Consider the following 27,302-nt stretch of genomic DNA (forward strand, 5'->3'; position numbering starts at 1 on the left):
TTAATTTCTTGTGTTAACATCTCAATTTGAAATACTTTCAAACAAACACAAGGAAGCTTTAAGGGAGAACAACCTCTTTATTATGTAGCTATACTGTAATTTAAAATTATGTTTATATTTTGATTCTATTGCATCAGTTTGTATCCATCCATATCTTATAAAGGTGCTTTGATTATTTTGTTATTTTAAAGCATTTGAATTGGACTTAAAATAGCAGAGAGCCTAGTGTTTAAAGCAGCAGTATATCTGATGCTTCAGAGAAATCCACTGTAACATGATGAAGAAATCTCTGTTGATTAATGAAATTATTGTGTACTTCAAATTAGAGAATTATTTAAAGGATGCCAAAATGATATGATTTGCATTTTATACAGGGGAAAGACCCTTCTTGTCCCCAGTTGTTTGATCACTATCTTGTAATCACTTTGTTTCATGCCTGGCCTTGTATTTTTACCAATAATTCCTCTCCTGTTGGTTAAACACTGTTCAATAGAAATACAATGCAAACTATGTATGTAACTTTAAATTTTGTGGTAGCCACATTTAAAAACTAAAAAGAAATAGGTGAAGTTAATTTGAATAATATATCTTATTTAGCTGTATTTAAAATATTTTAACATATAATCAATATTTTAAAAAAACTAATAAGTATTTTTCATTCTTCTAAGTCTTCAAAATTCAGTATACATTTTACACTGACCATACACTGACCAGTGTGCATTTTGCACTTCTCAGTTTAGACTACACATGTTTCAAGTGCTCAATAACTACATGTGGCTAATGGCTACAATACTGGACAATCCAGGCATGGATAATCAGAGCTAGGACATCGTCTCCAGAAGGGATATACTAGTTATTTCTGGGAATAAAAAAAAACTTTTTGTTTTTCTTTTTTGCTCTGAAACAAGTTAGTTTATCTTATTAGACAGTTTTTGACTTAAAAGATACAAAGGGAAATCTGTATTTTAGTGGGGTGAAGAAAAGGAAACTTGAAGTAAACATGGACATGACAAGTGAGAGTAAAAGTGTAGGAGGGAAGACTAGACTTCGGGCTAAGGAGAGTTTCGTTGCAGTACTTTTGTGGGTAAGTCCAAGAGAGGCCGGGGCAGCACACAGAGGGACTACTCTGGGCTGGGGAAAAGATCTAGTCCTGGACCATGCTTCTGAGTCAAATGTTAAAGGTGCCTAGTTGGTCATGGAACTTTCTTCTCACTCGCCACCCTCTCCTATACCTTCAGTAGCCTTTAGATGGGTATTACAAAGTACATAGTGACTAAGAGTAGGCATGGCTACTAGAGTGTATAGTCCTTTTAACTACTTTTCAGATAATTTTTTATGTATCCCCTTTCCCCACCCCCTTCCACAAAATGAAAATACAGGACAAAGGATACACCAATATGCTTCTAATAAATTAAAATATAGAATGAATTTCTTCTTTAAGAGATGTAAAGTATAGGAAAAGTTAGCCAAGGGACATACCTGAGAAAAAATACTTGCTTTACCATTTTACTTAAAATTGCCTTGCTTGCTTTCTTCATAGCTGTGCTACTGCATATGTTCTACTGGCCGAGGAAGAAGCAACAACTATTGTAGATGCTGAAAGGTTATTTAAACAGGCACTCAAGGCAGGAGAAACAATTTATAGGCGGTCACAGCAGTGCCAGCACCAAAGTCCTCAGCATGAAGCTCAACTGAGTAAGCAAATTTGAACTAATTTTTACCCATCTTTTAGTTTCTGCAATTGGCTCTTTTATGCTTAAAACACAAAACAATAATACTCAGATGTTAGCTACTTTTCATAAGAGATAACTAATCTATTCATAATATCTACAAGCCAGCAAGACAGAAATATATGTTAGCTAGAGAGTGCTCGTGGAAGGTAGCAGATCTGCCCTGGTTATTCAGAGCTGTTCTGCTCTAAGACTTTATAGTAATTTATTTTATGTGAGAATTGGGCTGGTCATTGGAGAAACAACTCAAAAAGATTCAGGAGAGCCTCCTAGTAGTGATAAGCAGCTATTACCTTTATCCTCACCCTAACCCCCAAGCAATAGTAGAGGGACATTTGCTTTGCTCTTCAGACTGTATCTCCATATAGTGCCAGGGAGTAGCCCCTTTAGCACAAAAACCAGCCTTATAATTGGCATTGATTCTTTCTTTAGTTGATTTTCCTCTGATGTGTTTGAGGTCTTTAGGGGCATAACAACTGAAATCCTTTCTTCTTACTCTTAGGGATACTGTCCCAGTTATGATTGAGACACTTTTACCAAAGATTTTAGAATCTGTAGTACTGCTACTTCCTGCTGTTTCTTATGGTCAGAGGGTTTTAGTTTCGTGGTTTTGGCAGATTGTAGGCAATAAATTGAAATCTGTTTACATAATGCATTATCTGCTATCAGTTAAGTTCTAAATCTTTTGTTTGTGGAAATTGAAATTTGGGTAATGTTTTCTCTCTAAACTAAATATTGATGTGTATAGTATGTTTCATTAATGCATGTTGTTATGATACACAACTGTGGGAATACATAATTTTGAAACTAATGAAACTACATCTATAAAAAAGTTATACCATTTGTCTTTGTATCATCTCAAATATGTTTATTAGATAATTACAGAAATATTTGTTAGCCCTTTCTAGTAGTATAATAGTTTATTAGTTACTAGCTATTGAGTAAAAGTGTACACTAGCCATGGAAATTTTGTTTTGAACATCTTTTGTTTGTCAGTTAGAACAATAGAGAATATTAAAATAATAGATTGTTTATGCTGAAATTTACTAAGTTAATGTTATTTCTTTCTACTCATGTATGTATTCCTTTTATGTTAATATTAAAATGTATTTGTTAAGTATACATGGATTACTTTATACATACTGTACTTATTGTTAGAGGGAAAAGTAATATAAAATATGTATATATGTTAATCTTTTAATATAAAAAACTTCAAACATATATACAAATGGAATGGTATGATGAACTCCTTAAATGTTCATCACCCAAATTCAACAGTCATTAATATTCTTCCATTCTGACACAATTTCATTTCAATTGAACCTTCTAGAATAAGCAAATGAAATTAATGTTAATGTTAATGAAATAGCAAGTCATAATACAAAAGTGATAGTTGTGTCTTTTTTTTTTTTTAAATAGGAAGAGATACCAATGTACTGGTATATATTAAAAGAAGATTGGCAATGTGTGCAAGAAAATTAGGAAGAATAAGAGAAGCAGTAAAAATAATGAGAGATGTAAGTAAATTGGATGACTGTTTATAGTCTTCAAAACTCTGAAAATGTGGTTTAAGTTTCCAGTTATTTTAATGCAGAATCACTGTTTTTAATATGTAGTTATTAATATACATACATTTCTTAAAGGTTGAGTCTTTACAGTTTTAAGAAACAAAAGAATTTCTGTTTAAATGAATCTGATTTAGTTCTATTGAATTCCTTTGCAATAATTTTAACCTTTTTTTCCTTTTAATATACAGTTGATGAAAGAATTTCCTCCTCTTACCATGTTGAACATCCATGAAAATCTCCTAGAATCACTTTTAGAATTGCAGGCCTATGCAGATGTACAGGCAGTCCTAGCAAAATATGATGGTGAGTGATATTTGTCTTAGTAGGTAAGTGACATTTGTCTTAGTAAATGTGAACCTATTCTGGTATTTCTCTGATTTTCTGTTTCCATTTGTACTAGCCAGTATTTATAATCCATGGGTACAAGTTACTATTAAGTTACTATTAGTATCTTTTTCATCAGGACTTTAGGTAGCAAAAGCCTGCAAGAAGGAACTTTTCTTCTGTTGGGATATATTTGTTTATCAAGCACCTAATATGAGTGAAGCTCTTGGCCTACAGTGGTGAACAGGAAGACATGAACTTAACTCTTGTAAGATTTATAGTTTAGTGGAACATACAGATAAATGAATAGTAGTTACATCGAAGTATAGTGTGTTATGTGAGATAATTGGAAAAGTATAGGTTGCTATTCACATAGGATGGTACCTCATTTGTTTTGGAGTGTCAGGGTACTTAACAGAAGTTGCTTAGCAGTATGTATAAGAGTAATTCAGAATATTTTGTCAGGAAAACAAAACATTAAGCTGTTACATAGAAACTCTTTTGGTAAGTTGCAATTCAAAGATGTATATATAATTGCATAAATGTAAGAGTACATTAAGTCAAATACAAATATTGTTTTTTCTTAAATACATAATTATTTATTGCCATGACAGATTGGCCCAAAACAAAAGCTGTATTCAGAGTGAGATTTGCCCCTTAAACTGGAGGGATAATTTTAATCAAATGTTTGTGCAAAATAAAGTGCAAGATGTATAAAATGTCTTTCTTCCAAGATTAATAAGTAATTAAATTATGAATAAGATTTTCTGACCAAAAGAAAAAAAAAGAATTCAGAATAAAATTTTTGCTGTGCTTTTTAGTTACAAAGTATAATTTTTCTTATCTGATCCTCATAATAATCTTGTGAGGTGGAGAGACAAGTACTTTTACTATCTCCAGTTAGTAAGTATATAAGGAAACTGCAGTCGAAGAGGGTTTAATGATTGAGTAAGGTTTCCAGCCTGTAAGAGGCAGGCCTGAACTTAAATCCAGGTATTCCATTTATTTGTTTACTAGCCTTCCAGTAGTAAGAAGTCAATATACTGGCTGTTTTTAGTATTATACTATAATAGTGCTAATTTACCACAAATGGAGTTGAGAGAATTTTTAAGCTTAGCCTTTCTCCTCATTCTTAGTGAGGCGTCAGCTTTTAAGCCCAAACTGAGAACATCCTAAGTAGCATAATGTTTCTGATCATCTCTCTCACTATAACAGAACACAGAAGTCACTTATTCACACTTGTCCAGTTGTAAGTTTTTAGCCGTTAGCTTTGGAATGCTCATGACTTGGAAGGTTTGAAATGTGTTACACTTGGAAAGTGAAGTTTATTTCTTTTAAACATCTGGAATTCTTAAGAAGTACTTCAGAATATGTAAGCTCATGAAGAAATTTATGAGAAATCTTTCCATCTGTAACTTATCAGATACATGGCCTGCTTATGATACTATGATAAACAAGCTTAAAGACCAAAAATAAAACATCAGCTAGGACCTGATTCATTAAAAATAAAACTAACAGATAAACGTCTGTATTTTCAGTTGTTTTTATGAGTCCCTAGTTTTTACTATTCTAGAATTCTGAGAAAGTTAAAAGCAAATTTACTTTTTTAGTTCTCCATTTACTGGTATAACTATGGAATCTGAAACTTCAAGGGAATTCTGTAGTCTTACTTTCCTGATGACATTATTTTAGGTATTCTTTTATTAGTTTCAAGTATATTGATTGGCTAGACATTTTTATACCTTACGAAGTGATCTCCATGATAAGCCCCATACATAGTTTTTACAATTATAGACTATATTCACTATGCTGTACTTTACATCTCTGTGACTACTTATATAACTGGCAGTTTGTACTTCTTAATTCCCTTCATTTTTTTCACTCATGTCATCTGCAAATAGTGACATTACTACTTTCTTTCCAATTTGGATGCCTTTTGTTTCTTTTTCTGCCTGATTGTTATGGCTAGGACTTCCAGTACTATGTTGAATAAGAGTGATGAGAGTGGGCAATCTTGTCTTGTCCTGATCTTAGAGAAAAAGCTTTCAGCTTTTCAGCATTGAGTATGATATGATGTTAGCTGTGTTTTATCACAAATGGCCTTTATTATATTGAGGTATGTTCCTTGTATATTCACTTTGCTGAGAATTTTTATTATAAATCAATGTTAAATTTTTTTAAAATGCTTTCTGCATCTATTGATGTGATCAATAACTTTTATCCTTCATTTTGTTTATGTGGTATATCACATTGATTGATTTTCTATTTTGGGCATTCTTTAAGAAAAAATTTATATAATTATTTCATTATAATTTCTGATTAATTATTTTCTGTAAAAAAAAGTCATTTAAGAAAATGTAGAAAATACTAAAACACAGGAGAAGAAAAAATTAAAACTACCCAGGGTTGTATCACTTGGATTTAACTACAGTTAAATATTTTTATTGAATCTTAGTTTTTCTCTGTGAATAGGTTGAGTTTTTACATAGTAGTTCTAAGTATACTGTGCCTTTTTCCCTGAATAGTATTATTGAAAGCAAATTATTACAAACATTTCTTAAGTCCTTTTTACCATTGTGCTGAGGGCTTTCACAGACATAATTTAATTTAATCTCTTTCAGAAAGGTACCATTTTTCTATTTTGACAAGAGAAAACTGTGGTTAAAGAAGTTGCTACTTGTTCAAGGAATGCATAGCTAGTAAATAGTAGAATCAAGATTTGAACTTAGGTCTTCTAACTAAATGTCCTCATGTTTCTACTACTATATTATATCTGTTGAATTTGTACTATGAATTATTCTTATTAAAAATTGTCTCCAGGTATTTTTTTGATTCTTACCAAAATTGAAAATTATTATTACAGATATAAGCCTTCCAAAGTCAGCAGCAATCTGTTATACAGCAGCACTATTGAAGACAAGGACTGTTTCAGATAAGTAAGTAGTTATGAAAAATAAAATAATTTAAAAAGACTGCCGACCTCAATATTATGTATGTCATCCATTGACTTCAAACAATGCTCGTTTTCCTTTCTACTTTCCGAATAACCCTTTCTGAATAAGCCCTTGAGGCTTCTTACTATGTGTAGTAGTGGAAAGGGCAAGGTTTTTAGAGCTAAGTAAACCTGGGTTCAAATTCAGGTCTACCACATAGTTAGGCTTTGGAACTTTGGGCAAGTTAATCAGTTTGAGTCTCTTCCTCATCTGTAAAATGAGAGTAATACTGTAAGGTGGTTGGTTATGTGAGGATTATGTATAATAAATGCCTAAAGCAATGCTGGAAAGAAAGTGCATGCAGTACATAGCAGTTATGATGATGATGATAAGGTGTGTGGTAGGGAAATAGGTTTCATATTATCTACTCTGAGTTATTCCGTATACCTTGTATTTTTTGGCTGCCCTTAATGAATGTCTCTATTCCACAGGTAAGCTATTCAGAAACCACCTTGGTGACAATTTTTTTCACCTGAGATTACTACACCTTGATATGGATTAGAATGGAATATTCAATCTCTTTCTCCTCAATTAAAATATGATAAGAATGTACTATTTCATGAGATTCTCTGGATATCGCTGTGTAGCCTTTCTTTTATTCTTTCCCCAAGTGAACCTTCAGTGAACTTCTCCTGAAGCCTTTCTTTACCTGAATTTGAAGATTTTCACTTCTTATGCTGCCTTTTTTTATATGCTAGACCAAAGTCTTTACTTTCATGTTTAGTTATTTGGCTTTATCTTTAGCCATCACCAGAAACCTCTGATCAGGGGCTAGATTATGATCTAAATCCATGTATTTTTTTTATATTCATTTCTTTATTTTGTCATTTTTCTTACAGATTCTCTCCAGAAACAGCCTCCAGAAGAGGGTTAAACACAGCAGAAATTAATGCTGTGGAAGCGATTCATAGAGCTGTGGAATTTAATCCTCATGTCCCAAAAGTGAGAACTTTTATGATAAAAAAAAATACTGCTTTTAAGTTTGTCAATTTGATCACAGTGCATAGACCAAAGTTTGGGTCTCCATTATTTGAGTCAGAATTGTTTAGTCTGCTATAATTTGATGCTTATTATTCACCTTAAAAGAGATGTTAAAAGGCATTTAGAAGGTACATAAGAGCAGTAGTTCATTATAGGTTTTGCAGTTCTTGTCAAAATAAAATTTGAAATGTGTTTGCTTAGCTGTTCCCTCTACTATAGTTATGGAGAAGAAATAAAATGGCTTGGTCTTAATAAAAGATCATTCACATTTCAGATCATTAAATCAAATTTCCTGTTACTGTGAAAGCTTTTTATATCTAGACAGATGCCTGGGTTTTGAACTAGAGCTAGGTAGACAAGACCGCCAATAAATAGATTAAAATAATCAGTAATAGGAAACAGATATGGAAGTTCCCAGAAAAAACTGCCGAGTTAATGTTTATTTAGTTCCAGATGAGACTACATCCATCTCATTTGTCTTTTTATTGTGCACTTTGCAGACATACATACAGATTGTTGGTTTATCTGTGCGTGTTGTCTCCCAAGATTAAATTGTGGGTATTAAAAACAATGCCCATGTTAGGAAGTGTAGAATATTCAAGAATAGATGCCTTCACTACAAAATGTAATTGTAACTATTGATTTCATATAATCTGTATTAATAGAATTTGGAAGCTAGTGGACATTGAAGAGATTAATCTCTAAAAGATAATTTACAAGAAATGAAAGTTGTATATCGGTTAGAGTAAGTAAAGAGTAGAGTCAAGAAAATTACTAAAATCTAAGAAATGACACTTGTTCCATAAATTTAATTAAATTTTTTTAATTGTGAATTATAATACATATATAGCAAAGTAAAAAAAAACAAAACAGAACCATGCATCTTAAAGATTTATTATAAAACAAATGAGTGGAAACTACCACTGAGGCCAAAAAAAAAACAACATTACCATCCCACAAAAGCCCACCTGACTGCCCTTCCTCAATTACAGCTTCTTCCCTCTTGCTAAAGGTAACTATTATTCTGACATCCAGTATGTTCACTTCCTTTTCTTATATTTTTGGTTTATACTTTTCTTTTGTTGACTTTATAAAACAAGGAGTGGTCACTCTTTTTATTTCCTCTGGAATAATTTGTGTAAAATTAAAATTATTTCTGCTTTAAGCAACAAGTAGAATTTCCTGAAAAAGTCATCTGATTCTGGAGTTTTCCTCATAAGAAGGATTTTTTTTGTTACAGATTTTACTTCTTTAGTTTAATAGTTTAATTACAAATTCAATTTCTTTAACCATTGCTTAACTATTCAAATTTCTTATTCTTATATTGGTTTTTGTGAAGTTGTATTTTTCTAGGAATTTATCTCATCAAAATTTTCAAATTTTATTGGCATAAAGATTTCATAAAATTCTTTTATTACCTTGTTAATATTTATTGGATTTGTTATAACATCCGCTTTTTAATTACCAATACTGGCTACCTTTTCTCCCTCCCTTGGTCAAATTCTCTAGGGATCTATCAATTTTATTAGTTGCAAAGAGCCAAGCTCTGGCTTTGTTGATCCTCTCTGCTATTTGTTTTCTGGTTCATTCATTTCTGTTCTTTATGGCATTCCTTCAGCTTTCTTTGGCCCAGTTTTGTTTTTTGTTTTTGTTTCTTGTATCTTCTTACATAGATACTTAACTCATTAATTTTCAGCCTTTCTTTTTCTAATCTATCTATTTAAGCCTATAAACCTCTTTCTAACCACAATTTTAACTGCATACTATAGTAATATCTTTTATATAATTTAGTTCAAAATGTTTCCTAATTTCCATTGTTTCCGCTTTGATTTAGAGATATATTTATTCCATTTAGAGGTATATTCCTTAATTTCCAAATATATAAGATTATATTTTTGTTATTGTTTTCTAGCATAATTGCATTGTGGTTAGAGAATATACTTTGTGTAGTTTCACTCCTTTGAAATATTTTTCAATTTTTGAATTTCTGTTTATTTTTCGCATCTAATCTCTACCAAAATTTTAAATATAGTCTTTTATCTCTTTTAAAATAGTTTAAAGTAATAAAGTCTTTCTCTGATAGTTCCAATATCTGGAACTTCCATGTATCTGTCTCTGTTTTCTTTTTTCCTACTGCATCATGTTCCTATTGTCTTGTTTTCTCTTATGCCACATTTTCTTTGACTATGTGCCAGGTGTTTGAAATTGTAGAAATAACTTAAAACCTCAAATAATATTATCTTTCTTCAGAGAGTATTTTCTTTGCTCTTAGAGGTCTGGAAGAAGCACAAGCAGGACAGGATCACCTTAATTCAGTTTCAGGGACTGATAAATTTTGGTCCATCTAGATGCCTTGAAAGTGAGCTATAGTCCTTGAAAGTTCTAGTTTATTTCTGATTCACTCTTATTTTTAGGAAGAAGACTTTCAGGGTCCCAATCCAATCTTGAGCAGTTTGCCAGGGCTTGTCACTCTGACTTTGTTACCCTAGCCTTAAGACACTGACAAAATAGGGTGAACAGCCTCTTAGCCATCTTGTCAAGAATTGGCAAATGTTGCTACAGTAAAAGAAGCCCCAAGTCTGCATTACTTCTCTGATTTCTGCCTTCATTGGACTGCGGGCTGATAATTTCTTACCTTCTGTTAATTATATGATGTATTTAATTAGATTTTTATATGTTGTCTGGGAGGATTGATCTGAATTACCTAGTGTTCCACTATTGAAAGCAGAGGTCTGAAAATACTTTTATTTGAAATGCCGTGCTGTCTCATGCTTCCAAGTAGTTTACAGAATGGATTCTGTAACTAGACTGTCTAGGTTTGGATTTGGGCTTTACTATTTCCTAGCTGTATGACCTTGGACAAGTTATTTAACCTCTGTGGACTTGAGTTTCCTCTTGTGTCAAATGGGCATAATATTCCCTACCTCTTAGAGTTGTTATTAAGATTAAATGAGTTCATATCTTTAAAGTGCTTAGAAGACTGCCTGTTACATAGTAAGCAAAACAGAAGTGATTGTTATTGTTATTATCCAGGATGAGATGGGAATCTGTTTCTTGTGTAAGAAAATGAATAGTAGTTATTAATCAGAACTATTGAAATTAAATACACCACTAAGATGTCTAAAAATTTTATTTTATTCCTACTCAAAATACCAAAATATGAACTATCGTTTCCTATGGTTATAGACTTCTTCTCATGCAAAAATGTATTCTCAATAGTAACAGTTCTGATGATATAAATTATACATTAATTTTCAAAACTACTAGTAGAGGCACATGGATAGGGGGAGCTTAGTGGAAATGCAGTCATTGCCCTAATTACAAAATTAAAGTGTTGGATAGGTAATATATATTAGCTCTCAGGTTGAATCTGCTCTAAGTATTCTATGATGCCTTTAGGGATACTTTTCTTTTTTCAAAACACACACAGATATACACTGAAATACTTTGAAACAAGTCTGAGAGAAATGAAAGAAGACCTATATAAATGGAAGAGATATACCATATTTATGAATTGGAAGACTTAATATTGTTAAGATCGCTGTTCTCCCTAATTGATCTGTAGGTTCAATGTATTTCCTTTTAAAAATCCTAGCAGGTTTATTTGTAGAAATTGACAGCCTCATGCTAAAATTTATATGAAAATGCAAGGCTCCTAGAATAGCCAAAAATTTTTTGAGAAAGAAGAGCAAAGTTGGAGGATTTATACTACCCATTTTTAAAGGTTTTTTTTTCTTCCAGACATTTTATATAGTAATTAAGATAGTATAATATTGGCATAAAGATTGAAGTATAGGTTATTGGAAGACAACAGAGAGTCCAGAAGTAAATATGCATATTTATGGTCAGTTGATTTTCAACAAGATTTCCAAGGCAATTTAATGAGAAAGAATAGTCTTTTCAACAAATGGTGCTGGAATAATTAGGTGGATTTGAGGGGAGGACCTAGACCCCTTCCCTCATACCATATAAAAAATTAACTCAAAATGGATTGCAGATCTAAGTTTAAGAGATAAAATTATAAAACTTCTAGAAACAGCAGAAAATCTTTGAGGCCTTGAGTTAGGCAAAGATTTCATCAAAAACACCATTACAAAAGAAAAAAGTTTATAAAATTGGACTTCTTAAAACATCGGTTCTTCGAAAGTCATCATTAAGAAAATGTAAAGACAGGCAAAAGACTGGGAGAAGGTATTTGCAAATCATATTATCTATTGAAGGATTTATGTCCAGAATTATAAAAAACTCTTACAATACAAATAATAGGAGGACAAACAACTCAATTAAAACATGGACAGAGGATATGAATAATCACTTCACTAAAGAAAATATACCAATAGCCTATAAGCACATTAAAAGATACTCATCATCATTAGTCATTGATAAATAGAAGTTAAAACCACAGTATGATATTACTTCATACCCACTAGAATGGCTTTACTCAAAAAGACTGGCAATACCAAGTGTTGACAAGAATGTGGCAAAGCTGCATACATTGTTGTTGTGCATGTAAAATAGTATAGCTAATTTGAAAAACAGTTTGCAGTTAAACATAGTTGCTTACAATATGAGCATCAATTCCATTCCTAGGTATCTACTCAAGAGCAATGAAAACATATGTCCATACAAAGACTTGTATGCAAGTATACAGGTATATAAATATTCGCAGCAGTATTATTCACAGTAGCCCAAAACTTGAAACAATCAAAGATAGGTGAATGAATGAATAAGTTATGATATATCTATACAATGGAACACTTCTTAGAATTAAAATGGAACAAACTATAAGTACATGCAACAATAAAGATTAACCTCAAATACTTTATATCAAGTGAAAGAAGCCAGACACACATATTTTATGATTACATTTTAATGCAATTTCTAGAACAGGCAAAACTACAGACCCACAAAGCAGATCAGTGTTCCCTGAATCCAGGGATAGGAGTAGGGATTGACTGTAAACAGGCACAAGGGAACTTTTTGTGGTGATTGTTGCATAGCTGTATAAATTTACTAAAAAATCATTGAACTGTATACTTACAACAGTGAATTTGTGATATGTAAAGTATACCTCCGTGAAACTTAAATATATATAATTTAATAGATAAAAATATGTATTTAAAAAGTATATAAGATATATATACTTTAACATTTTAAAATCATTTTTGTTTATAGGTAGAAATTTAACTATTTCCCCTTCAACTTTATGTCAAAGCCAGTTGACGATTCAACTCTTAAAATGTCCAGCTAAGTAGGATGGTGCTATAATCTTACATTATTCTTTGTGGATAGACACCTTAACTGGGTGTTATCAAACAGGATAATTATTAAGGTTTTTTTGGTAAAATTTTAAGGTGCAGCAACTTGGATAATGTTCCACTTAAATAACATTAGTGTTATATGAACTGGGAAAGCTCTGGAATTTGCTGCTGTGTGTTTGCTAGGGTTTTAAAGTGAAGTATGTACAGATTCAGATTCATTTTCTCTTTCCCTCTCTCATTCACTCTCCCTCCCCCTTTCTCTCCCCTGCCCCCCTGTCTCTCTCTCACTCTCATATTATGGTCTATATTCCTGACTGTCAGCTGGAGCCAAGCAAACATAAAGGGCTTTAGGGGTTTTCTTCCTCAGACTTTGGCTGTGGGTGGTGATAATTTATTTAAGCTAATGAACAGTGACATTTAAATATATATCTATATTTTAACTCTTCTTTTAATCTTACAAATTTATTATGCAGATTTGACAAATATTTTATGAATGTTACCAGTAAAATGACAAAGGATAAAGCTGTTTTAGCAAGAAACATTTTTGGCAACTTTCCACATAGCTATAACAGAAATGGCTGTAGGTCTGGAGCTGTGCAATTTGTTAAAGCTGGAAACTATTAGAAGTGCAATAGAGAAAGATCACATAAATCTCTTCAGGCTATGATTTGCTTTAGATATTTCATTAATATCGATTGCTTGTACAGATTTTTTTAATCTACTGAATGAATTTCAGTGTGCAGTAACCAATAATAATAGTTAAAAATTAGAACAGCATGTTTTCATGGTTTTCGACTTTTTCTTCATTACCTACCTATGACTTTGGTTCAATTAACAATTTTTTTTAGTCACCAAACAAGAAAAAGATTGTGCATCTTTCAGCCACTATAGAAATTGACAGATTTTTTATTTTATAGTAGAAAATATTTCATACTTTCTAAATATCACATAGCATCCTATTTCATTCTACTGTCTCATATTCATTGTCCAACCATCAAGAAGCTTTACAGACGGTATTGTCTTTTTAATTGAGATAAACCATGTCATAAAAGTTACCCTTTTAGAGTACACATTTCAGTGGTTTTTAGTATATTCATGGGGTTGTATAATCATCACCACTATCTTAATTCTAGAACATTTTCATTAACCCAAAAAGAAATGCTGTACCTCTCTCCCCCAATCCTTCCCAACCATTAATCTGTTTTCTGTCTCTATGAATTTAGAATCATATAATATGTAGCCTTTTGTGTCTGACTGCTTCCACTTAGCGTAATGTAGCATGTATCAATACTTCATTTCTTTTTATGTCTGAATAATATTCCATTGTATTGATAAGCTACATTTTGTTTACCCATTCGTCAGTTAATGGACATTTGAGGTGGTTCAACTTTGGTTATTATAAGCAATGCTGCTATGAATATTATGAATATGTGCAAGTTTTTGTGTGAACTCTTGGTTTCACTTCTCTTAGTCGTACGTACCTAGGAGCAGAATTGATGGATCACATTGTAATTCCATGTTTAGCTTTTTGAGAGACTATACCATGCTGTTTTCCAAAGTGGCTGTGCTGTTTTACATTCCAACCAGTAATGTGTGAGGGCTCCAATTTCTGTACCTTCTTGCCAACACTTGTTATTGCCTGTCTTTTGATTATAGTTATCCTAGGAGGTGTGAAATGGTATCTATTTTGGTTTTGGTTTGCATTTCCTAAATGACTAATGAAGTTGAACATCTTTTAATGTGTTTATTAGCCATTTGTATATCTTTTTTGGTTAAATGTCTATTCAGTTCCTTTGTACATTTTTAAGTTTGTCTCTTACTATCGAAGGTATTGTTTAACATTATTATTATAGTAGGCCAATGAGATTCTTGATGAATATGGTCCAAAACCATTGTGAATCTCCGTAGTTGAAAACACCATTGTAACATATAATTTCACCCATGAAAGGTAAACATGGGAATGGGTCATGAACTTATCTGAGATATGGATGCTGAAGAGTCAGCTGGAGTTATTCATTAGGTAAGTTACTCATATATGTGCACAAGCCTTAGCGCACATGATTCAAATTTGTGCCTTAGCAAAATTATGGCCTTATAAATCATGGGTGTTTAGAGATATTACCAATGATTGAAATTGAAAAATTAAATCCATGAATGTCAATGATCTATTATAAAGGTATTGTTCTTATTATGACACTTTACACATCAGAGTAGTGTTGTCTAACTTTAATTTAAAATCTAGCAATACCTTGCCACAATATTTCATTGAAAGTTTTTTAAAATAAGCATACCACTACCAAATTCTTCTAAATTTTTATTACTTTTCTATTTAAATTTGAACAAAATTACCTTAAAAATAAAATCACAGAATAAGAAGTCCAGAAATATATTCACATATATACTGACAGTTGAATTTTTACTAAAGCACCAATGCAATTCAATGGGGAAAGGAAACTTTTCAGCAAATGGTGCTGGAACATTTGGACATCTGAATGTCGGGCGGGGGGAATCATGAATTTTTTTATAGTATACACAAACATTAATTTGAGATGGATAATTGACCTAAATGTAAAAGTTAAAACTATGCAATATCTAGAAGAAAACATCTAAGAATATCTTTGAAACTTGGAGCAGGCAAAGATTTCCCAGGGCACAAAAGGCACTGAGCTAGAAGAGAAAAAAAACTTTTAATTGGCCTTTTCAAAAATTTTAAATTCTGCTCATTAAAGACAGTGTCAAGAAAATGAAAAGGTAGTCCACAGATAGAGAAAAAAATTGCAGTTTGTTTGGCAAAGGACTCATATCCAGAATATATAAATATATAAAAGTCAACTTAATATGAAAAATGGTCAAAAACCTTAAACAGATACCTCATAAAAGATGTTGGAATATCCAATAAACACAAAGAGATGCACAACATCATTAGTTACCAGGCAAATGCAGCATAAAATCACAACAAAGTACCATTTCACACCTACCAGAATGGCTGTACAATCATACTTCTCATAATGATGGAGATATGTTTTGAGAAATACACCATTAGGCAATTTTATCATCATGTAAACTTACACAAACCTAGATAGTCTAGCCTACTATACATTTAGGCTACATGGGATAGCCTATCACTCTGAGGCTACAAGCCTGTATAGCATGTTACTTTTCTGAATACTGTAAACTGTTGTAACACAGCAATAAGTATTTGTGTATCTAAACATAGAAAAGGTACAGTAAAAATACAGTAAAAATTTTAAAATGGTGCACTTTATAGGGCACCGAACCATGAATCGAGCTTGCAGGAGTGGGAGTTGCTCTTGGTGAGTGGTGAGTAAATGTGAAGGACATTACACTACTGTAGACTTTATATATACTGTACTCTTAGGCTACACCAAATTTATAAAACAACATGAGATGAAATCAAGCACAAGAGAAAATGACACAATTGAGAGATGTAATAAACATAAAGTGTATGAAGTGACTTGCCAACTTAGCAGTTTAGTGTTTTATAGTAAACTTTTTATAAGTAGAGTACACTCTAAAATAATGATAAAAAGTATAGTAAATACGTAAACCAGTAACATAGTTGTTTATTATCAAATATTATGTACAGTGTATAATTAATTGTATGTGCTATATTTTTATGCAACTGGTAGCACAGTATGTTTGTTTATACCAGCATCACCACAAACACATGAGGAACTGGTTGCAGTGCAACCTTACCATGGCTACGAGGTCACTAGGCAATGGCCATTTTTAAGCTCCATTATGATCTTATGGGATCACTGTTGTATATACAGTCTGTTGACTGAAATGTTATGCGGCTTATGACTGTAATTAAAAAGACTCATAAAATGTTGGTAAGAATGTGAAGCAGTTATATATAGCTGCTAAGAGTATAAAATGGTATAACCACTTTGTAAAAACGTTTGGCAATTTCTTATAAAAGTTAAACATATACCTCACCCCAGCAATTCCAGTCCTACCCAAGAGAAATGAAACCATATGTTCCCCAGAAGACTTGAACATGAATGTTCATAGAAGCTTTATTCGTAATAACCCCAAACTGGAAACAACCCAAATGTGCTTTAACAAGTCAACATACAAATTGGTATGTATTTATTCAGTGGGATACTATTCAGCAATAAAAAGAAAGAACTACTGATATAAGCAAAACATAGAGTGTTATACCAAAGAGTGCATACTGAATGATGACTTTTGAGAAAAGACAGAAGTGATCTGTGGTGGTAGAAATTAGAACAATAGTTGCCTCAGGCGGTCAGGGTAAGGGATGAACTGGAAAGGAGAATTTTTCAGAGGTGATGGAAATATTCTATGTCTTGATTTGGGTGTTGCTTGTCTTCATTTGTCAACACTCATTGAACTGCATACTTAAGATCTGTGCATTTGACTTTTTAAATTATACTTCAATAAAAAAAAATTCTTTCTCAGAATGGACTACTCTGTCAGAGTATCATGCTTTCCGATTAAATGAGACGATATATATGAAGTGCTTAAAACACTGAGTGTCAGGCAACAGTCTTGATTATCGAGCAGTCATTACTTATACTTCTGTTACCATTTTCTCTTCCTGTTTAAGCTGTTTCAGTATGTACTCTTTCCTTGTAAATATTGTTTTAGAGCCTTAGAATGTATAAGATTTGGGGATTCCTTTGTTAAGATGAGGTGAAGGTGAAGATGTTGAAACAGTTAGGAATTAACTAATTTGAACTAGTTAATACCTTGAGGACAATTTATTTGTGTCTTACAGAAGCTCTTGGAGGAAGAATAAAGTAGAACATTTAAAAACAAAACAAAAAAGGCTTTTATCAGTACAAGGGAAATTTTAAAAATAAATTAAGATAGAAAAGGTAAAACCCATCTGTTGACCAGAAATGGAAGCCTTTAGGATGAGACGAGTCTCATCCACCATAGAAGACACTAGCTCTTTAGCGGCAGATTTACATATCATTGGCCAAACTACCTATGTTAGTTATATCAGCATATGTAAAAGATAAGAGAAACAGGCACTCTTGGAGATTTTGAGTGGCATAGCAGGAGTAAAAGGAGAAATGGGAAAGTGGTGCCGAAGTCTAAGACCCAAACTTAGAGCACAATGAGGCCTTTGCCTTTCCAGTATGTAGTACTGTGACTTAGGTGGATGAGATGAAATATGAAATGCTTATCTCTCAAGGTGCTGCTCTGTAGGATGATGTGGAAAGGAGTTTTTCTGTGGCAAATGCCCTTTCTAACCTCCCTTCCCTCTCCTTTCCCTTTTCTCCAGAGGTTGTTAGTTACCATTATATTTTCTTTCAGTTTATTCATATAGCAATTCTGTTTACTTTCTATCTGGGAACCGTCTTTAGTCTCCTCCCCAATACACATTCATGTGGACTCTTTGCATTCGGCCTGCCTGTCCAATCTCATAGAATGTGCACTGAGAAAACTAATTGCAGAGATAAATTGGTTCTTGGTGTGCATGACTGATCAAGAGCAAAGTACCTTAATTTCAGATGCCTTCAGAGAGATTTTTCTTTAACCTCTGCTTTTAAGAGGAAGATTATAAAGCATTATCATTACTTCAGGTCAGAATTATATTGCTTTTGGTCAAAAGCTGCTGTAAGAGTTACAAAGTAATAGAAACAAAGTAATCTAAAGATAAATTATAAAGATCAAAGCAATTCAAAATTAAAGTGAATTTGAGTATAAGCATAGGTATGGTTTTAGAGTTATAAAAGAAACCATCGGACCATACATCATTATGCCTTTTTAACTATAGCTTCTAAAGTAGGTTTAATTTTTTATATTTTTAGTGAAAATCAAGAGGTTTGAATAGTTATTTGAATGTATTGTCCATAGTTTAATACTAGTAGAATTTTTCCCAAGCAATTTCTGATTTATTCCAGATATAATAATAAGGAGATTTGGAGGTAATACAGAAGGCCATGTAGTGCATACTAGGTACCAGCCTTGGTTTATGTCTTCAACTTTATTGTCTTTGTTGTTAATATGCAAATCTGTATCTTTCAACTTTGGCTTCCTTATCTATAGATTTGCATTTCTTTCTAGTTATGGAGATTTTTATCTGGACATTTAATAGGTATTTCAGACAACTTTAATGTGTCTCATACTGAATTTTTAAATTTTATTTTAAGTCTCTTCTTCTACTTGCCTGTCCTTCCTTACTTATATATTTTGATTATATGGCCTTATTATCTTCTCCTCATTAACCTTTACTTCTGCCCTTTCCAAATTCCCAACTTGCATTATAACCTTAAAATGTCTTTCCGATCTAGCCATCTACTTTATCCCCACTGTCACCAAACATTATGTGCCTTCACTACTTGTTCTTAAAATTATTATTGTTATTATAAAGATGATAAGTACTTTTTAAAAAAATTCAGACCCTTCGGAAGTTTGGAAAGTAAAATATTCCATTCTTTCTCTGCCAGTTCTACTTCTCTCAAGTAACCGTTCTTTTCTTTTTGGCTTATATATTGCCGGACATTTTCTATGCATCTCTAAATGTACAGTTTGTTTACCAACAAATTCCTCACTGGTCTCCCTGCCATTGGCCCCTCTCCATTTTGGTTGTTGTCAGACTTAGCTACCTAAAAATCAAATGTTACTCTGCTTAAAGAGCTCTTTTTGTTCCCTGTGGCTTATAAGATAAGGACCAGTCCCTTAGTTTTGCCTATATAGAAGCCCTTCACAATCTGAGCCTAGTATCTGTTTCCAGCCTTACTCCTTGCCACTTCTGCCTTGCTCCTTATCTCCAGCATCACTGCTTCCTGGATTTGGTAATCTCTCATCGCATCTCTCTACCTACCTTTGTGTATATGCTCACGCTCTTCTCTACTTGGCAAGTTTCTGCTCATTCTTAAAGACACTGCTCATGTGTTGCCTCCTTTATAGAGATGTCTCCTACTTTTCCTGAGCAGAGATAAGGCTCTCTGTTCCTTCAATACCTTAATCATACCTTTTTTTTTGTCTCTTTGTATATATCTCCTTTAGTTCCCTGTGAGCTTTTTAAAAAGCAGAATTCTCGTCTTTCTCATTTTATGTCTGATACTCTGCCTAGCACATAATAGACATTCAATAAATATTTGGTAAATAGACATTTCTTTAGTTTAGATCTGCATTGTTAGAAAGGCCTATGTAAGTTTTTTTTAAAACATAACATTTTAGACCCTATATTTGGGAATTTTTAAGCCATCTTATTTTTATGAATTTTTTACTATTTTATATTCCTATTTTAAATAAATTTTCTATATTTTACTTTTACTTTACTATTTTTATGAGATTTGCTTAATGATATCATTTTTGACCTTTTAAGGGTGGTAGTACAATTCCAGCATGACCTTAAATCTGAATTTATAAAATAACTCAGCTTTTAATGGAATACTATACAATAATAAAAAATAATGCTTTAGATTTATATAGAGACAGGAAGAAACGTATGAGATGTATCATAAATTAAAAAGTGAGTTGCATAACAGCTTGATTCTATTTTTAAGAAAAAGTCGATTATGCATAAAGAAATTAGACATTACATAAATCAGATTATCTTTGTTTTCTTTATTCTTTTATTCAATCTTGTAATATATTATTTTCTACTATGTAACTGCAGTGTTTGCATTTTTTGTACACTGAGCATATACTTTTATAAGCAAGAAAAAAGGCCAAAAAATTCCTAAACCAACCACCCTTCAGTTTTTAAATTTTCACATTTTTCTTCATAGAAAAGTAGTCTGGATAGCAGATTTTTTTTTTTTGCCCAGAGAGTTAGAAAATATCTCTTAGTGTCTATGGCCATGCTGCCCTGAACAAGCCCGATCCCATCTGATCTTAGAAGCTAAGCAGAGTTGGGCCTGTTTAGTACTTAGATGGGAGACCACCTAGGAACACCAGGTGCTGTAGGCGTAAAAAGTAAAAATTAAAAAAAATAAGGGATTGTAAGATGACAAAGTCCTTGCAATCTGTGCAGTCAACCAAGGGTTGCCTTGCCTAAAAAATATATATCTTAGTAAAAACTGAAATATGAGTTTGAAGACATTTTAGTTATATAAATCAGATCAAGTCAATTAATAAGTATTTTAGTGCCTACTTTGAGTAGTATAGTGTTAGGTGCTATAGTAGAATACGAAGAATATGTTTTCGATTGTGTGGTAACTTAACAGCTTATGCTGGGTAGCAGAAATTCCTTAGTAGCAGTTTGTAGGAAGATAAAATAAGCAATAATCCTATAATTACTTTAAATACCTTAAACTGATTTTTTTTTTTATTTTCGAGGATGAAATTTTATTTCAGTGCTTTATTAGAAATTGAAAAATAAGATTTGATTTGCTTTAAAGTCAAATTGGAAATGACATTTGCTGGTAGGTAAGATATGATAATAAAAAAAGCATAAGGAAGATTTTTTAAAATGATTAAATAGCAAAGATTTTTTAATATCAACTTCTGAAGTATTTCCTAATAAGCATACCATATGTATTTAATTACTATCTGAATTGTCACTTAGATTATTAAACAGTGAAAATATAGATGTATAGTTGCTGTTCAAAAAAGTATTAAGTCGACATTTTCTATAAATTTTAGTGAATAATTGTTAACTGAATATCTTTGTTTACTCTTTGCTAAGTGGCTACCAAGATAGGGTTTAGTTTAAAGCTTCAGAGTTCTAAAACTCATCGAAAATATATTATCTCCTCTATCTGTAAAATTAGACAGAATTTTAATAGAAAGGAGTTGGTTTAAGTGTTAAACAGTTTTCTTTTGAAAATGAGATACTCTTTCTTATGATGGAGATTTCACTGTGATTGCCGCATTTTCTTTGCTTCCTACTGAAGAAGCTCTTCGTGTACTTGGATAGACCATAAGGAGTCATGTCAAGGGTCAGCTGTTTGAGTCCATTTTCCCACAGCCGCCTGGTGTGAGTGATCTTTTACTGTGTTTTAAAAAAATGGGCAAGGATTAGAGAGGATTAGAAAGAATATTACCCTCCTGAATATAGGCCCAAGGCACTAAGGGGAGAGAACCCAACCAGGCAGCAAATGGGCTTTGCTTGACCAGGACACAACCTCTGCTGCATTCCTTTAAGAAACTGAATGGGAAATGTTAAGTCCCCAAACTGGATTAGTAAATAATCTCATAGCTTGTGACATCTGCTAAAGTAAATTGATGAGCAGATTGCATTCTTACACTTTGAGGAGAAAGCAATATATATCAAGACTAAGAGTAATTCTTTTTTTTTTTTTTTTAATTTCAGCTTTATTAAGATGTAGGAGTAGGAGTAATTAAAGATGGGCATTAACCTCAATAAGTGTTGGAAAGGCATATTTCATAAGAAAAATTTATTTTTGATATATTAATATGTCTACATATATATTGAGTAATAACATACGGTTTGAATTTTGAAACCATTACAATTTTTTATTTTTAAGATTCTTCCTGCTTGTAGCAGTTTTACAAAGTGTTTTTCACAAATTCAACTCTGCTGTTTATCTCATTAGTTTATGTAACAACCTGAAGAATTTAGAATTTGAAACATGAGAATATATCTTTTGAGACACCTCTGGAATGTTTCTCTTTACATTTTATAACAGAAGTTAATGTGGTTTGGACCTTATGACACATCATTCAATATCAAATTATTTAGAACCAAAGAGGTCGTTTCAGACCTATTTCAGTAGGGGAAGTCTTTGCAAGTGTTTAACTAACTAAATATTATTTTTAAATATTTGGTTTTAAATTGACCATTTTATTAGTAAAGATGACATATAAGTGGTTAATTTAGCATCTTTGTGTAATTAGTACGTTCGATTAGTGTTATAACTGTGATTGTACTGGTTTTGTTATGGATTATAATATTAAGGCAGGTATTTTCTTCGAGAGTTTAAGATAGAATTTAATTTTATATATGAATAAGAATTGATAGTCTATAACTTCTTTAACAGGCACACTCACTAATCCCTTAAATAAATCTTACACTATACTCTCTTGGCTCAGTCAGTGCCTTTTTTCAAGTAGGTCCTATACTTTGAATATATCCTCCTGTTTTTCTACCCACCCCAACCCCCAATCTGCTCATCCATATTCTGTCCATCTTTATCAGCTCAAATTTCAAATTCCATCAAGTGGTTTATTTTTAGCCCCTAAATCAGAATTAATACCTCCTAAATGTAAAAATTACCATATGACCCAGCAATTTTACAACTAGATATATACCCAAGAGCGATGAAAACATATTTACATAAAAACTGGTACACAAATGTTTTTTTTGCAGCATTATTCAAAATAGCCAAAAAGGTGAAAACAGCCAAATACCCATCAAATGATAAATGGATAAACATATGTGTTATATCGACACAATGGAATATTATTTGGCCAAAAAAAGGAATGAAGTACTGATATATAGTGCAACATAGATAGATGTACCTCGAAAAAATTATGCTAAGTGAAAGAAACCACTTACAAAAGATCATGTATTACATGATTTTATTTGTATAAAATATCCAGAATAGGCAAATCTATAGAGACAGAAAGCAGATTAGTGTTTGCTCAGGGCTTAGGGAGATGGTGGAGTAGAGGGTAATAACTAAAGAGTACAGGGTTTCCTTTTGAGGTGGTGAAAATATTCTAAAATTGACTGTGGTGATAGTTGCACATATATATGAGTTGTATATTTTAAATGGGTGAATTTTAAAGTATATGAATTATATCTCAATAAAGCTAAAATTAATACCTCCTATCCATATTCTCATATACATTGTTTATACCTCTAATAAAACATTCAGTTTTAAGAAATCTGTCTTTTTCATTATAGTAGGACGCTCCAAAAAATAGAGTGTGTTTTGGTATTTCCTGATAAGCATAGTGCTTTGTACTTGGTACATATTAATTTAATTGAACTTCTTCATAATTAAGATCTTTCACCTGTAAAATGGGAATAAAAGAAAAAAAGAATTGAATGTTGCCACGAAATGTTGTTTTAAAATTGTATTTTATACATAATTATTTTTTGGAAAAATTAATATTTGCTCTCACATTTCCTCAGCTTGAGTTTCCATTTTGTATTTAGCAAGGTCACATATAAGCTGTTTATCTACTTATTTTTACCTGTAGAAATATTCCAATCTTTGGAATTTGCTTCTAAAGCATTTTATACACATGTTGCCAGTAGGACCTTCATGTTATTTCAACTTAGGTTAAAGTTTGCTTTTTAAATAAAATCGAGTTTATAAAATTTGAATCTACCTTTTTGTGGGCCTTTGAATTTAACATAATTTTTTTGTGTGATGTGTCTCTATGTGTGTATATGTTATTTTTCTAGTATTTACTAGAGATGAAAAGCCTAATTTTACCTCCAGAACATATTCTGAAACGGGGCGATAGTGAAGCAATTGCCTATGCTTTCTTTCATCTTCAGCACTGGAAGCGAATAGAAGGCGCTCTTAATCTGTTGCAGTGTACCTGGGAAGGCAGTAAGTATTTTTTTCCACGTGTAACACTCATCTCTCTGACTATTCATTGCGTTCACAGGTAGTCCTTTTAAATGGAATTGAGTCTCCATAAGGATTTGTTGTTGATTAGTTTCAAAGTGAACTCAGTGGTGTTATATTTGGTTTATTGCTAGAATAGATGCTTAATGTACTTATATTGGTACCACATTTAGGAAAAGCAGAATGAGAAACTGTCGTGCTATTCTGCCATGTGTCCATTTAAATTACGTATTTGTAAGGAAAGAAAATGAAAACATACATATCTTGGTTTATAATCTTTTTAGTGGTCGAGCTATTCTAATACTTTTTTAAATTGGACTGTTATTTTTGTTGTTTTGGTTTCAGATGTGTATAACGAAACTATTTTTCTCACAACTAATATCAATGTTATTTATAAATTTTTATTGTGGTAAAGTATATGTAACATAAAAATTACCATTTTAACTATTTTAAAATATACAGTTCAGTAGTATTATATACATCCATCCCCATAACTTTATCGTCATCCCAAACTGAAATTCTATGTTCATTAAACAATAACTTTCCATTTTTCCGTCTTCCCCAGACTCTAGTAATGGTTTGTTTTACTTTCTGTCTCTATGAGTTTGACTAGTCTAGGTTTCTCATAGAGCAGAATCATACATTTGTCTTTTTATACCTGGCTTATTTCATTTAGCATAATGTTATAGCACATGTTAGAATTTCATTCCTTTTTAAGACTGAATAATATTCCATTCTCTGTGTATATACCAGATTTTGTTTATACATTCATTTGTCAATGATGAACAAGTTGTTTCTACTGTTCGGCTATTGTGAATAATGCTGCTATGAACATGGGTGTACAAATACCTGTTCAAATTTCTGCTTTCAGTTCTTTTGTGTATATACCCAGAAGGGGAATTGCTAGATCATATAATTCTATGTTTAATTTTTTGAAGACATGCCATACTATTTTCTACATCAGTTGTACCATTTTATATTCCACTAGCAATGCACAAATGCTTCACTTTCTTTGTATCTTCACCAACACTATTTTCTATTTTCCTGATTATAGCCATCACAATGGCTGTGAAGTGGTATCTCAGTGGTTTTTATTTGCATTTCCCTAATGTTAGCGATGTTGAACATCTTTTTGTGTGCTAATTGGCCATTTGTATATCTTCATTGGAGAACTGGACTGTTTTTCAACTACTAGATCTCTTATTTGTAACTTTTTAAATCACTAAGAAAATGAAGACGCTTAATCAAAGTATTTTATCAGTTGAATTCTTATAATAGTTCTCTTGAAAAATACACCTCTGCTATCAATAAAAATTCAAAAATAAATTCACTGCTCATTCACTAAAATTGGTTAACCCTCTCACTTACCAAATTTTGCACTGAGGCACCTTGTGGGTATTGCAGCAAACTCACAAGAGTGGCACCAGATGTATTAAAATTTTAGTGGAAATACAGCAATATCAACACCTGTCAGACACCATTCAAACTATTACTCTAAATAGTTTATCATTTCACAATTAGGTGACTCTCTATTCTTTTCCATGTGATAGCTTTGCAGAGCCGGGTTTTTGTTGCTGTGATTAAAAGAAGTATCACCCAAAAATCTCTGTGAAACATAAAATGAGGTTGGTTCTGTCCAATCTGATTTCGATGTTTTTGAGAATTTGTGCAGTACCCAGCAGGCTCATATGTCCCATTACTAAGAAATGATGGTTATATAAAATTACATAACTATTTTTCCTTTTAATTTATGTGCATTTTTTTCCAAATCACTGCTAAACTGTTAGAACATAAACATTTATAGTTGTTTGAATCCACTACTTAATAAGTATAATTGTTAGATATTTCTTTCAGCTTAGGAGCATCATAAAATATGACTGAGACGGAAAGGGGACCATGTGTCCTTGAACCAAGGACATTTGGGAACCTCTGCCTGCCTTAACCATTTGCTCAGGGTCAGAAACTGAGTTTGACACTGACAATATACAGAGTAAGGAAACTGGAGCAACTGAAACTGAGGAGCTGAATGTCTCTGGGTTATTAGGTTTCTTTTGCTTTCCCCCCCCAGTACTCTATAAGCTCCTCAAAACCAGCTACTCTATCTTATTCATCTTGTATGTGTCTTCAGTGCCTAGCTGTTTGCTTGGCACAGAGGAGATTTTCAATAAGTATATGATTTATACTGCATTTCATGAATAATTATCTTAACGCATGATTTCCTAATGTTACTCCTGATTTGCTCTATGACTTTGGACAAATCACTACTTTTTATTATGGTCATACAAAATTCATATTTTAAAAAAATTTTCAGTTACAGTTGACATTCAATATTATATTAGTTTCTAGTATACAGCATAGTGGTTAGGAATTTCTGTAACTTATGAAGTGATCCGCTGGTAAGTCTAGTACCCATCTGACAGCATCCATAGTTATTACAATATTAGTGGCTATATTCCCTATGCTGTACTTTACATCCCTGTGACTATTTTGTAACTGCCCATTTGTACTCCTTAATCCCTTTACCTTTTCACCCAGCCCCTCAACGCCCCCTCCCCCCCATCCAGCAACCATCAGTTTTTTTCTCAAAATCAGTATTTTGGTAAAAATTTATATAGACAAGCACTAAAGGAAAAGCAAAAGCCTTTTCACAATGTTGATGAATACTTAACTAGTTAAGTAGGTCAATAAGAGTTCCTTCTTTAAGAAGTCTACTAGAGTTGGTAATAATCTAGATCAGGGATGGGTAACCTTTTACCATGAAGGACCAGATGGTATATATTTAGTCTCCATGGGCCGTAGTCTCTGTCACAGCTACCCAACTCCTATAACATGAAAGCAACCTTACATAATATGTAAATGAACAAGCTTGGTTGTATTCTAATAAAATTTTATTTATAAAAACAGATAGCTGACTTAAGTCAGGCCAAGCAGAGGTCCCCAACCCCTAGAC

The 27,302-nt window shown here is 32.3% G+C and overlaps 1 protein-coding gene and 1 pseudogene across 5 annotated transcripts in view; both read left to right on the forward strand.

Annotated features, from left to right (window-relative positions):
- The window catches only part of ST7L (suppression of tumorigenicity 7 like), a 207,135-nt gene that overhangs the window by 24,284 nt on the left and 155,549 nt on the right, over positions 1–27,302 (forward strand). For all 5 annotated transcript variants that reach the window (XM_036235249.1, XM_016124312.2, XM_016124315.2 and 2 more), the window contains 6 exons: positions 1,541–1,695; positions 3,150–3,247; positions 3,487–3,601; positions 6,486–6,558; positions 7,455–7,557; positions 24,184–24,334. In XM_036235249.1, coding sequence (XP_036091142.1) covers positions 1,541–1,695; positions 3,150–3,247; positions 3,487–3,601; positions 6,486–6,558; positions 7,455–7,557; positions 24,184–24,334 — 695 coding nt within the window. The remainder of the gene's footprint in view (positions 1–1,540; positions 1,696–3,149; positions 3,248–3,486; positions 3,602–6,485; positions 6,559–7,454; positions 7,558–24,183; positions 24,335–27,302) is intronic.
- Positions 20,656–20,774, forward strand: LOC118613000 (annotated as a pseudogene).

This window comes from Rousettus aegyptiacus, unplaced genomic scaffold (genome assembly GCF_014176215.1).
Source record: "Rousettus aegyptiacus isolate mRouAeg1 unplaced genomic scaffold, mRouAeg1.p scaffold_m13_p_17, whole genome shotgun sequence".
Lineage (NCBI taxonomy): Eukaryota > Metazoa > Chordata > Mammalia > Chiroptera > Pteropodidae > Rousettus > Rousettus aegyptiacus.